Below are 14,291 nucleotides of genomic sequence, written 5' to 3'. Positions count from 1 at the left end.
TAATTCGGCTTTGGGTAAAAACCTCCTGAACAATGAACACTTAATGAATTCTAACCAAGAGAAGTTTTAGCCGGTTGCAATGTGTAATCCTCATAGCTGGATGCCACTAAATCCCCCTGTCACTTGGTATTTTTAATAAGAAAAACTACTTTTACTTAAATAAAAGTTCCATCATTGTCTCTTTGTAAGACTTTACACTTCAGTTTAGCTATTTAAATGTACAGAATTAAGACAAATACACCTGCAAGCAAAAATGGGTCCAGAAAGGCATCACCAGAGGCTGTGATTTTTAAATAGTGTTAGTGTTTGGAAGGGGTTTTTCCTTTAACTGGTTGGATCGGGTGCATGTTGAGTAAAGATCACCATCAACTGATGGTAAAGAAGGCCAAAATAAGGTGCCTAGAAAGAACGTTTTTCATGGACAAAGCATACATAAGGGGTTATATAAACTATGCATGGTGAACAGAAAGAATAATACCACAGTTGCAATAGCTAGTAAAGTTTATTTGTCTATTTCAGAAAAAGTAAAACAATAATTACAACAAAGAACCAAATGAACCTCAAAGGGAAGTAAAAATATAACAAATACAATAATAGTTAAAGTGGAAGAACTAAGAGCGACTTCCAGCAGCCGAACACGAATGGCACGTCTGGGGCCTGTTTCACAAAGCAGGAATAATGTAGAAAGCTGGATAAGCCAGAACCACACTTGTGAAGTACACCAAGCTGTCTCTGGTGCAGTTCAGTACAGCTAACTTAGTGATCCTGGTTGGTGAGCCAGGTCCCAGTTATCAGGAGACAGCACAACAGCCTGGCCGAATGCAAAACTGCATTAGGGTGTGGGGAGGAGGAGTGAAAAGCTTGGTCCTTTTATCTAAAGAAATAATGACAAACTGATTTAGATTCTTCCTTCAAGCGATACAGCAACCACAAATTCAAAGTTCAGCAGGTTTACTACCAAAAATTAAAAAAAAGAAAAAGAAACAACAGAAAGGCCAATCACCTCTCAATTACCATGGCAATTAAACGTCTAAGCAGCCACCCCACTAAAAAGAAAAGCTTCATTTTGTTTTACAACTCATACAAATAATTTTTGCCCTGCGGAGTCACCAAAAGCAACTGGAGAGTCAAAAGTGCACCACTACAATGAGGAATCTTGATACTCGATTGAGAAGAGTAAACTTAACGGAATTCAGCATCCTTAATAGATGACAATGACTTCATAGATAAAGACACATATTACTCCTAGATTAAAGCAAACTTTGAACTCATGTCTGTGCAGACGTCATCCTTATCGCACAAACACTAAAGAATATCCTTCTCTGGCTATTTGAAATCTTTGAGCACATTCATGTCACATCAGTAATGCAACTTGGAACATATTCAATGTAAGAAACCTACTATATCAGTCATTAACAACAGTATTTACAATACCTACTATGTTACTCTTTTAAACAGAGCAGAGCTTAATGTTGCACAACTGGATATTATTTTGCATTATTTTTAATAGCCCATGGTAAATCAGACATATCCCTGGATCTCTGTGTTCCTGACAAGAGAGATGGTCAATACCAGAGTTGTAAGTATGTATAATCTATACATAATAGATCAATACAGTGGGCCAATAACTGGTATATAACATTTTTTTATCCTCAAAAGGCAAAGACAAAAGCTACCGTTACAGATAAATAGCTACAGTTGTTTTGTTTTTTTTAACAAAAGCAAGTGAGAAACTGTACATAATATTAACAATATTTTATGGCAAGACCACCGAGGACTCTCTCCTCGAAAACTGCTCACTTCGAAGTCCCTACGCTGTATTATAGGACTTTGGTCCAACAAACCCAACAAGACTGTTATGTAACACATTTCTTCATTGTCAAATAAGGTGTCAAAGACTGGAAAGTGCAAAATGCATTTGCGCTGTAAAGTTAGAAGTAATTGGTATGAGTAGGGGAAAAAAAAACGACTAATTTCCTAAAATATAATAACAAGTTAGCCCTGATACTTAAGAGTCTGATGATGCAGTTGGATATGATTGATTTGATCTGATTATCTTGTAGTTCAGCTACTGTACTGTGGGGCTGTAGCCCATTCTTTTTCATCCTTGGTTATATGCAACATTTGAGATAGAAAACAGGCAAATAAATGCAATGACGTTTTGTGTTTCTAGAGATGAAATATAAGAGATTTTGGTTTGCTCACATGTAGGTAATGATACAATAGTTGCATGCAGAGGCACTGAGTTGAAAGAGTGTTTAGGCCTATATTCTCTGGGCATGCTTCACTCAACATCTGCTTGTTCTATTATACAAAATTAGTACAGATCTTCCAAAGTTGGCATTCACTTTTTTCCCCCCCATACAGTTGCATCACCAAATATACTTTACCAATCCATTCATTTACAGCATATACCATATATACTTCACATAATATGTATATATGTTATGCACATTCCATGCAGCATATAAAAAACCCTTTCTTTGAGTAATATCATTGTGTGGGAAAAGAGGGTTCAAAGAATAACTTGCTGTCCTCGTGTTTGTTTCTCCTTCAAGGTTTTAGATGGTAACTTGCAGTACAAGCCCAGCACAGGTAAAGGGGCACTGCAAAGGATGTTCCCGTTTTGAAAATCATTTTCCGCGCCCACTAAAGCACTAGCTCAAAATAACCAGCCAGGACTGGCAAAAAAGAAGTCAGCACTTCTCAGGCGTTACACAGCTAACGAAGCACATACTCAAGTCAGCTTGATGCATGTGCCTTTCTCCTCAAATCAAGCTTTGAGTTGTCACTACCTCCACTATGCACTAAGATCAATGCTTAAAAACTCCCCAAAATGGCCTTGTTCCTACATATGACAATAAAGTGATTTGCTGATTTGATAAAATTGGATCACGTTAATGTCACATGAGATGTCCAGCATTAGTTTCAGGCAACATTTTACTTAAGTTTTTTTTGTTGTTGTTGTTTTGTTGGTGTTGTACTGACCTCTCTGTCAACTCAAGTAAGATATACGCAGTAATAAACTTCAACAAATTCAATTTTAGAATCAACTGTCATGCTAAAACCGCAAGTGCAGATACAACAACAGCTTAAGGTACAACGTTACTGCTAATACGCAAATGCTCCAAGGTTTCTGATGTGTAAACATTCCAAGGGTTAAGTAGACGGGTATAGTACATACAATAGTTGCTGTATTGTAATATCAGTGGAGGTATAAAATGTGGCTGTTTGGCAATAAGCAGGGAGAGAAAGGTACAGTAATATCCCTGCTTTTGGAGTGTGAGCCAGGTAGAGTTGGGGAGACCTGAGGTGTAAACTCTATGATTGTACTGATCTTGCATCTGTTGTATAACTGGAGTCTGGGATGGAAAGGATGGGTGCAATCTGATCCGCGAAGCTCTGGAAAGCAGTTGCTAAATGGTTCTGTAATGAGGGTGCTTTGCTGTATTTCTGGCGTGTGTTATTCTAACATATTAAGTCTACTGTGCTACTCTAGTTTGTGTCATTGATTTAATTTCTAATTTATTACATACCGCCATTTCACGGACTGAAAAAGGACAATAAATATCAGGCATTTGCACATTGTTGGCGCACATTGTCAAAACTAACAAACACCACTGGCTCTGCGGTGCTAAGGCAACTACTTCATATTTCAACAGCTTGAGAGCAATCAGCTCGTCTGATTGAAGAAAACAACTAAGGAAACACTGAGATTAATTTATTCATATAACATAAGGAACTGCTGCTCAAGAAAAATAATAAGGGTTGCACTTTGTTTTGATTAGACATCACATGTGGTTATTATAATAGATGAGACGTGTGGCTGGCTAGACTCACAGGAAGAGAAAGTCAGCCAGGGTGACTAGGCCTACAGCTGCCTGGATGGTATCAGTAACACTGATGTAGACTTCTATTGTGATTGTGACTGTCATGTGTCCAGGATTATGGCAAATCACTGAATATGGCTAGAGAACGTCTGGCCACTGGTGTTTGGAGGTTAAGCTAGTCCCGTTGGGCTACTAAGACAATGGGGTTGGGGCAATAAGTAAAGCACAGGGTGGGGGAAGACATCCCAAGGTCCCTTTACTGCTCGTCCGTCTCAGCAAGATCAGAGTTGGAGGAGGGTGGTGTGGATGATTGGAGGTGGTTTGAAACGGGTTGTGGGCTCGCGGTAGAGCCCTGGGGGACACCACTTGGGGCAGGGTCGGGAAGGGTTAGGGTTTCTGGAGCAGACTTTTTGCGGGGTCGGTCCTTGGGGACAGAGAGGGACTCAGGCGCATCAGTGCACATGGGAGTGGAGGGGGCGCTGGCAGGGCCGGTGAGGGAACAAGAGGACAGGGGCGTCTCGCTGATGGAGATTGATGGCGGGAACATCCCGATCTTCTGGTTGGTGGCCTCCTGGATGGCGCGCTCAAACTCTCTCACCTCATCCATTGTCATGTCTGGATTGGAAAAAAGATGAATTACCAGTGTGAGGAAGCAATGGGAGTTGTTTTACTCTTTGTAGACAATGTCAGTGCAACACTGAAAAAAAAGAGATTCAAAAACCAAGCACAAGGCGTACTTTCTGTCAGCTCACATTGTGTTATTTTAATTACCGGTATGTTTCTAGAGTTCATTTTTGTTGCTGACATCATATTCTTTACATATTCAACAGTTCCTGTATGCATCACTTGACTCAATGTAGGACAGAATGTGTGTGGACAGTTAAATCCAACTGTGACAACTTCATTCACAGTCTTCAGGTATGAGACAGAGCTGGGGGAATGGAGAAAAGAGACAATGAAAAGGACACATACGCTTGCTTTGTCATGGATCTCTATGTCATCCAGTGAAGATGGGTTTGTTGTGGAATGCTCTTGCTGCTCATGGCAAACTTTAATGTTGGTTTTCTCATGCATTTGTCTCTCGTAATTCCGCACGTCATCCAAAGACATATCTGGAAGAAGGGGGGAGGGATGGAACGAGGGTCGTAATGTTGTTTACTCCTCCACAATTGTGCACCATTTAGTGAGCAGGTGGGGAAGGAGAGGGTAAGGTGACAAAAGTGCATTCCATGGGTGAGTGCAGCATTTTTAATGGATGATTAGAGCTTTTTAAAGTTAAAGCTTTAGAGGTGAAAGTGCTAGCTTCCCATGACCCAGAGAGTTTACAGGAGATAGCTAGACCAATCCGAGCCACACCAGGTAGGAGAAAGAGAGGAAGGTCAAGGACATTTCAAGATTAAGGAAAAGCATGAACAATCCACACCCAAAGAGGAGGTTGGATCGTTAGAAGCACAAAAAGGCAACACCTTTTTCTCTGGGCAAAATCATTCCCCATGTGAAAACATAAAGGGAGGATTTCAAGCCTCTGGGTTGTAGGGAGTTGTGGTATAAAGGTAAGTGGTCATAGAAGGGAGAAGAGATCAGTATGTTTCATGGCAGATAATGGGCTTGTTATCTTTATGCCCTGCAGCTATAGAAAAGCTCAACAGCTGAGAGTGAGCAAATGTGTTGGAGCCACTTATAGCTGCAAACAGGGCTGCCTCTTGTGTAACCAGACTCTCAGAGAAACAGACAGAGGCAGCTTTCATGTTTCAGTGAGCACATCATTCCTGCTAATGCGAATTATTCCTTCATGATATCGCAGCCAATTTGTAGGCAAAGTTTCTACTCATACACACATATTTGGTTAGCATACATCTATTTCTTGCTTCTTTGTATTTGTCTTTAACATGAAATATAGTGCCAAATACAGTTGAAATGATTTAAACAGTATTAGAGTAGTGCTGTGTCTACTCTTGACTCTAAATATACTGATATATAGGACTTTCTCCAACATGAAACATGAAAGATTATGGGTCAGGAGTCATTATTATCGTGCAGGTTTCATTTACAACAAACACTGACCGTGCCTGACCACATCAGTACAGTGTTTGTCATTAGTGGGTTAGTGGTGATACCAAGAGGAGGATCCATGCTGTAGGAAAATGAGCAGGACTGGCAGGTGACAGGGTTAGATGCAGGTGGAGCGATTTTTCATGCACACTGGTAAATAAACAGTAAGTACAACAGTATTTTATATTATCAAGGTAGCTATAAAAGTGCTGACATAACACTTCAAGAGGGGTTGTAAATCTAAGTACATAGAAATGCATTTAAAAAATCAACTGTTTTATGATCCATTAATATATTAAAGGTTCATATAAGCAGTTATTCACAATATACGACAGTGAAAAGGCAATTTCTTTTGCCTTATCTATGAATTTAGAAAATAAGGATGTTCTATTCCCGTTCATACAGTGAAAACCACTTACAGTGATGAAAAGCTTGGGACATGATCATTCCTATACAAATGCTGTTAATAAAATGTTACATACTCAAATTGTTCATTTTAAGTCTATTGACAACTACATGACAACATATGGAAAAACAATTTATACATCCCACATCGCATTCCAGGACCAACACTGCAATCATTCACAGCCCACTGACATCAGTGTGCGGCTCCTGTGCTTTGTCATAGCTAAGCTAGTTACAAACAACAATTGAAGTTAGTACAGTTGAACAAAATCCTCAGTAAAATTGATAAAAAACATGTAAGCAACTGCAAAGTTAGTTAGTTAGCTTGCTAACTACTGTAGTAAGGCTATGCTAATGACTAAACCTGCTGTTGGACTAGAATATTAGCTAGTAAGCTTGCCAACTCGGTAGGCTATGCTAACGAGTAAGCTCATCAATAGGCTAAAATATTGTTCATTCACATTAAAAGTAAGGATAATGTCATTTCGCAGTTGCAAAGACCTAAGAAGGACACATTTGACACACTGAACAATATTCTAGCCTATAGGCAAGCGTACTTGTTGACGTAGCCTACCTACTTAGCAAGCTAGCTTGCTAACATTTTAGCCTATTGGCAAGCTTACTTGTTAGCATAGCCAACCCAGTTAGCAAGCTAACTCGCTAACCTTGCAGAACCTTACATGTTTTTGTGTTGCTGTGTTGCTGAGGTTTTTATTCAATTGTACTAACTTCAATTTGGAAAACTAGCTTAGCTATGAAGAAGCACAGACGAATTTTGAAAGAAGCACAGGAGCAGCACACTGATGATGTCAGTGGGCTGTGATTCCTTAATTGCAGCGTTGGTCCAGGTATGCGATGTGGGATGTTGATCCAGGAGCATGTCCTCCTTGGCAAAATCACATTGTGCCTATAACTGTCTGCTTCCAGCTGGCTACCTCAGACTGGTACTGCTTACACGTTGAAATCATGATGGGAAAAAATAAAGTAATTTTTATTCCATTGAAAAATATAGTTTCCTTCTAGCTTATGGCTGCTTGTGAAGGAGACAGACAACAAATGCCCACAAAGAAAGCACTTGTGGCTGAAGCGTCCCTTCTGATGTGAATTGCAAAACAGTTGTACTCCATTTAAACAGTCAATAAAATTCAGTGCTCTGCTTTACTGAAAAATTGGAGTGGGGTCAGACATTATCACTGCAAGCAGTTTTCACTGTATAAGAAAATGCTACTGTCTGAATGCATTCATGATACTTTGGTGTGAGTAAATAGTTGATGATCAGCTGGACTGTAGAAAAGAATTGTTAAACCTACCAATCCACTCATCCACCCAGGCAAACGCCTGCCTATGCCCCAGCAGCAGCACATCCCGAACCACCTACAACACAACATAATGAGGGTCAGAAAACAGTTATACTTAAGCAACATTTCTATTTATAAATGTTATTATGTTCAAGGCAGAGGCTGTAGGAGTCTGGCCATGGAGACAATGGTACCTAAGCCTCTAGTCTCTTGAATTTTTAATTAGAATTTATCTCAGTGGCAAAAGTACTTTTACCAGCTGCCTCACAACAACACTTCAGAGGATTGCGTTTTTAATTAAAAAACCACGACTAAATGACTAAAATGAAAGATCTAACATTCACTCTACATGCGACCTCTCACCTTGTGTACAAACTGTTCCACGCGTGTCTGCAGACCCCACACCTCAAACTTTACGGTGACCAGTTTGTACGAGCACATGATGGGCTCTTGGGTGTCCCTCCAGCCCTCCTGAAGAATCCCCCGTGACGTCTTACTTGACTTGAAATATCTCAAGTCCTGCGATGGGAGGGGGAAATGAACACGTGCACATTTGATATTACAATAATGAACCCAAACCTTCAGTCATTGTTTTCTGCACCCTGGGCGGAGAGACGTAAGGGAGAGCCTAAAATTAGACGCATAACTGAATGCTAGTATTAAATACCATTCGTATTAACCCCTCCGGTCCTTGGAGGATCTCTATCCAGGCTCATTAGAGCTGAGGCAATCTGCTATCAAACAGCGATGAAGACAATTACCAGCTCGCACACTTCACAGACTCTGAAGTATGAAAGGCTTTCAGACACCAGATGAATGCTGTGGGAGATGGGAGAGGCATATAAAGCAGCTAATGCAGCTGCTTGACAAGTGTGATTGAGGTCTCAAGTCCTTAAAGGTTGAATTAGGGCGAGTATTTGAGCCTCAATATACAAATTAGCTAATAATAATAATAATTATATCAAGTATACTATAGTCCTCGTGGAGATCCTCATAGAAAAAGAACTTTCTCACTGAAAATGACTGGACAATTTAGACACAGAGCAAACTGAGTAAAATCACCACATGGCTGAAACTGACATGCCGTTTCATCTAAATCACATTGTTTTACTACAGCATTTAGATTCAGCAATACACTCACAGCTCTCCAGCAGTGTTAACTCCGATTAGACGTGAGCATTAACACACTCACACCTCCACAAGCTCACCTCAGACTCTTTATAGTAGCGCTCCGGGATCTCATCGTAGGCGATGTCGATAAAACACACCTCCCTCTCCTGCTCCTTCAGCTCGGTGTCAAAGATCTGAAAGCAGAACAGATCGGTTTGCCAATGCTCGCTACAACCTGCCAATCAGAGTGGCCTCCTCACAAATAAAAACATACACCTTTAGAAAATGTGTCTTTTCCAGGTTACATCATCACATATGGCTGGCGAGTCTGCCTTTCTGCTACACTAAAAAAGTTGTGCATTATTCATACAATTAATACTGCTCGACTGTGCGTCTTATCACTCTTTATCCCCTCGTCGCTCAGCCAGGTGCTGGAAACACGTTGTACTTGTGTACACAACCATTAGGTGGTGCTCTGTGCCCATGTCTCCTGTTTGTTACCGTGCCAAATGACACAGTGCTGAAAGCAATTACTGTTTCATATGTTGAAATGAGAAGTGTGCAGCCTTCTCACTTCCTTCTTAGTTTTTACGACTGTTATTATTATCCTTCACTAGATCTCATGCTGATTATATAGACCCTCTTCCTACAGTAAGTCAAGAATGACTGCATATACTTATACATGAATGTGTGTATATATATATATATGTTTATTAATTCATAAATTCTTTCTGGACATGAGGTCTATTTATATACTAATACACACACACTGACGCACACTATCTCACATGAGCATTCTTGAACAGAGCTCTCACTACAGTGCCTGCCATATAGCAGCAAGGGAAAGTGTGAGTGTGAGTGTGTGTGTGTGTGTGTGTGTTTAAAGTGAGGTTAGTTAGTTATCTTCTGTTCAAGAATTTGCCCCTAAAAAAGTTTGAAATTGTGAATTGATTATGGCAATAGGAGTCTGAGGATGTAATTCAGTCGTTTTATATCTTGGACTGGTATGCATAATATGCTCCATTATGTTAAAGGTATTATCATAATTATCACAGTATCATAATTATAGTGCATTTTTGTATTTAAAATGTGTACATTTCTTGAGTATTTTACATATTCATCGTGGCTAATGCAGCTTCCATTTTTCTATTTAGCACATTATCAGTCAGTACATGTCCTCCCATCTTTTTTGAGCTTTGCCCTTCAACTGAATGCAAACTTTCTCTCTCTGCAGACACACACCTCTCATCCTCCCTCCCTGTTTCCCCCTCCCCTCCTTCTCACTCTGTTTCCCTCTCTTTCTCTTTCTTTCCTCCTCTTCCTCCTCCTCCTCCTCCTCCTCCTCCTCTTCAAGGGTGCATTCTGTCATTTCCAGCGTGGATGAGCACTGCTGGCACAATAAGGGTGATATGTCAGCATGCGTGAGTGCAGCCAAGCGACAGGAACGTAGACCGGGATGAAGGGAGAGAGGGAGAGAGGGAGAGAGGCAGAGGTAGAGGAGAGGAGAGGAAAAAAAACGCAGGAGGTAAACAATGAAAAAAGTGATGCAGTGGTGGTGGAGGGCCGAAGGCAGGAGCAAGATAGTTGTAATAAGAGGAGAGTGATAGAGTCACAGGGAGGGAGAGGGTGTAGAGGAACAGAGGGAATGTATGCAGAGATACAGGCAAGGAGAAGGAAGGAGGAGGGAGGGAATGACAAGGAGGAAAAGGTTACGAAATGAGAGAGGAAACATGGGTTTGTGTAATGAGAGATGAGAAGGAAAGGGTATATAAGAATATGAATGCAGGAATGTACTAATTAATTGAAAGAACCTTTGGTTTATTGAAGCATTTTCAAACAAAGTAAAACTGAACTGAAATCACCAGATGGTCAAAAACCAAAGATTATAATTCACTGCAGCTGGGAAAATCTTCAGTAAATCTTTCATTATGTATCAGTCAAAACAAACTTAAATTGTTACAAGTTATGTGCCCATTATGAAAACAAATGTACAATCTTTTCCCATATTTTTTTAGGTAAGCTAATATGAGGCCATGTTGTACCAAAACAGAGGGAGAGGGGAGAGAAACCAAGAGACTGGATGGCAGAGAGAGAGAGAGAGCAAATAAAGAGAAAAAAGTCTTCCCCAGTACTAATCAGTAACATGCAACCTTGTTTGGACCTGTATAGACACAGCAGCCACTTTATTCGGTGCCTTGCTGGTACTGGGTTGGACCGTCTTTTGCCCCATTTTGGTCCATATTGACATCACGCAGTTAATGCAGATTTGTCAGCTGCACATCCATGATGCATTTCTCCTATTCCACAGAATCCCAAAGATGCTCTATTGGACTGTGATCTGGTGACTGTGGAGGCCATTGGAGTACGGTGAACTTCTTGTAATTTCAAGAAACCAGTTTGAGATGATGTGAGGTTTGTGTCATGGCGCGTTATCCTGCTGGAAGTAGCCATCAGAGGATGGGTACACTGTGGTCATAAAGGGATGGACATGGTCGGCAACAATACTCAGGTAGGCAGTGGTGTTTAAACCATGCTCAGTTGGTACTAAGGGGCCCAAAGTGTGCCAAGAAAATATCCCCCACACCCTTACACCACCACCACCAGCCTGAACTGTTGATACAAGGCAGGATGGATCCATGCTGTCATGTTGTTTACGGCAAATTCTGACCCTACCATCTGAATGTTGCAGCAGAAATCCAGACTCATCAGACCAGACAACATTTTTCCAGTCTTCTATTGTCCAGTTTTGGTGAGTCTATGTGAATTGTAGCCTCAGTTTCCTGTTGTTAGCTGACAGGAGTGGCACCCGGTGTGGTCTTCTGCTGCCGTATCTGCTTCAAGGTTCGACATGTTGTTGGTTCAGAGATGGTCTTCTGCAGACCTTGGTTGTAACGAGGGGTTATTTGAGTTACTGTTGCCTTTCCATCATCTTGAACCAGTCTGGCCATTCTCCTCTGACCTCTGGCATCAACGAGGCGTGTGTGAAAATCCTAGTAGATCAGCAGTTTCTGAAATACTCAGACCAGCCCGTCTGGCCCGTCACTTAAATCACCTTTTTTCCCCATTCTGATTGTTCGGTGTGAACTTCAGCAGGCCTACATGCCTAAATACATTGAGTTGCTGCCATGTGATTGGCTGATTAGCTATTTGTGTTAACGAGCAGTTGAACAGGTGTACCTAATAACGTGGTGAGTGTGAGTGTATGTACACTGAACTGCAACCCAATTCAATGCTATATGCTTACACTGTGCACTAGGGGTGTTACGATACATCAGTCTGAATCAATATATTGATTCAATCATCTGATAATATCAGTGCAAAGAGAAAACATCAATACTATCATCATCTTTAAGATACGCCTTTATTTTGAAATTCTAATGGCACGTCTGTGTCATCATTTCAGTCTAAGTGCACCTCCCTCCTAAACATTCTAACAGTGCTAGTGGCCTAGCGATTGACCAGGCAGACAATGGTAAGCAGCCAAGAAAAAGACAATGAGGATATTTACTGATATTGTCTCATATCTATCGCAGGCCCCTAAATTTAATTACATCAAAAGTGCATCATGACTGACTTGGTAACATCAGCAAATATTGAACTGTTGTTCAAATAAGTGACATAATATGGTATTGTGGTGAAACTTGTGTTTGCACCCCTACTATGCACTATTCTAGTATGTATGCCAGCATTTGTTGGTACACTTCATTCCCCCATGCTCTCCACTGTGAATACGCTACAAAGTCAAAGCACAGGCAGGCAGACAGTAGATGGTCATTTCAGTACACAGCAGGACATTTGTCCTAAAAATGCTCTGCAGCTTGAGTCTCTGAAGGCTCATAGCAATCACTGTCTAAATAAAAAATCGGATTGGACCACAATTCATAATCCTTAAAAGTCAACAGACACACAAAACGCACCAATCTCATTCATGGCATGCATAAGAGATAATCATTAACTGAATAAAATGAGATCGATAGTATTGTCACTGTGGATACAGATTCTGCCCAAATGGAGGAATTCAGTATATTCTGTTAAGAATGCTTGACATAGACATTTGAGGATAATGACGAACATGTTTCCTCAACAGGCAATGCCAAGGATGGTCATATTTCAGACTGCTTAAAGAAATGGGAATTTGAAGGCAAATTCCAGCATCAGATCATCAAGGCCCTCTCTGATGCAGCCAAACAGGCAAGCTGGTGGCTATGGTTTAAGAGGAAAGACGCCACTTGGGCCCTGAAATACCAGACACAACAGCAGGGTTCAAGGGAGTAAAAGCAAAGGGGGGTGCCAGGTGTTGCCAATGAGCCCTCTGGAGGTTTTGTGAGTCTATCATCAAAACACCAGTGAAGAAGCGTACCCACCTGATGACCCCAATAAAGCTGTTACCCTCCCTACCCTTATGGCTCTAAATTTTACCCACAATCGCAAGTATGTGCAACAATAATTGACCAGTTAAACTCCACCTTGATTAAAGCTAGGTAAGTTTTTTCTCCTGTTAGTTTCTTCTTTCTTCCCTCATCAAAATGAGGTAGAAGGGGGAGGTAGAGTGTACGGCCAGCAAGGGAGCGTTCAGTCCGCACAGACGTCTCTCCTTGGCACTGCCTTCACTAGGCTCCTTCTTACGTTTCAATCTACCTTTGCTCTTTCCTTTTCTATCCATCTAACCCTTTGGCTCCCACTCGGACCCTCAGGCGGCACTATTACTCCCACTCATAGTCTCAAGTATGTGCACCAGGGATTGTAACATCTAGTCCTAACCTGAATGGTGTACTTCAGCGGGTGCACTAGAAAGCCACCTGTTCAGCTGAAGAGCTTGGACCCCCTTTTCTAACAGTAACTCATAACTGTCTCTAATTTGGGCGTGACTTTGAATGTGCATGACTTGCCAAAGAAACAACGACAAAAAAACCCAAAGAAAGAACAATGAAAAAGTAAATGACGCAGAAAGGCTGGCAAAGTAGAACAAGGCAAGAGAAAAGAAAAAGAATGAAGCATGTGTTTTCTCATTCTGCCTGCTGTGTAGTTCAGGAGTCCTTGGAGAGATTACAAGAGCAACATGTGCCTGAGGACACATGTTAAAGCTTAATGTGTGAGTATGCGTGTATCCAACACTGGATAGTACTGTGGAATTTTGCATGTCATGTACTGTTACTGCAGCCTCCATTGAAACATTGCATGATGTCCACTCACACACCCACTCATTTCCTGTCCACACATCCTCCCTCATTTCACCATTCCCTCCTTTTTTACTCCTCCATCTTCACACTCAGTAAGTCTGTGTTTTTCCAGTTGCTCTCGCTTTTATACACAGTGTCAAGACACCCCAAGTGGACAGATGTACGTTATGCACATCCACATGACACTTGCTCAGAGGGACTGTTGTTATGCAAAACACAGCTGCATTCATAATCACAGCATCCATTCTAACAAATACAGCTAACATACACATGAACTGGTTATACAATGTCATAAAACATGCAAAGCTTCTTGTTTGTTTGCCCTAAAGATGTTAGACAAAACAGAGCAGCTGTATCATTGAATCATTGACTAGAGTGTCTGATGATGAGCCCATGAGCTGTTCTTATATCTCAGC

General features: G+C 41.1%; 1 protein-coding gene across 1 annotated transcript in view; it reads right to left on the bottom strand.

The window, feature by feature from the left end:
• Positions 1-3,704: 3,704 nt before the first annotated feature.
• Positions 3,705-14,291, bottom strand: part of LOC117255346 (cytoplasmic phosphatidylinositol transfer protein 1) — a 103,394-nt gene continuing 92,807 nt past the window's right edge. The window contains exons 6-9 of the mRNA XM_033624141.2: positions 8,794-8,889; positions 7,949-8,104; positions 7,598-7,661; positions 3,705-4,445 (exon numbers count right to left, since the gene is read on the bottom strand). Coding sequence (XP_033480032.1) covers positions 4,087-4,445; positions 7,598-7,661; positions 7,949-8,104; positions 8,794-8,889 — 675 coding nt within the window. The 3' untranslated portion in view covers positions 3,705-4,086. The remainder of the gene's footprint in view (positions 4,446-7,597; positions 7,662-7,948; positions 8,105-8,793; positions 8,890-14,291) is intronic.

Source organism: Epinephelus lanceolatus, chromosome 3, assembly GCF_041903045.1.
Source record: "Epinephelus lanceolatus isolate andai-2023 chromosome 3, ASM4190304v1, whole genome shotgun sequence".
Classification (NCBI taxonomy): Eukaryota; Metazoa; Chordata; class Actinopteri; order Perciformes; family Serranidae; genus Epinephelus; species Epinephelus lanceolatus.
Note: the sequence above shows the minus strand (reverse complement) of the source record. Positions and strands in the feature narration are given on the sequence as shown.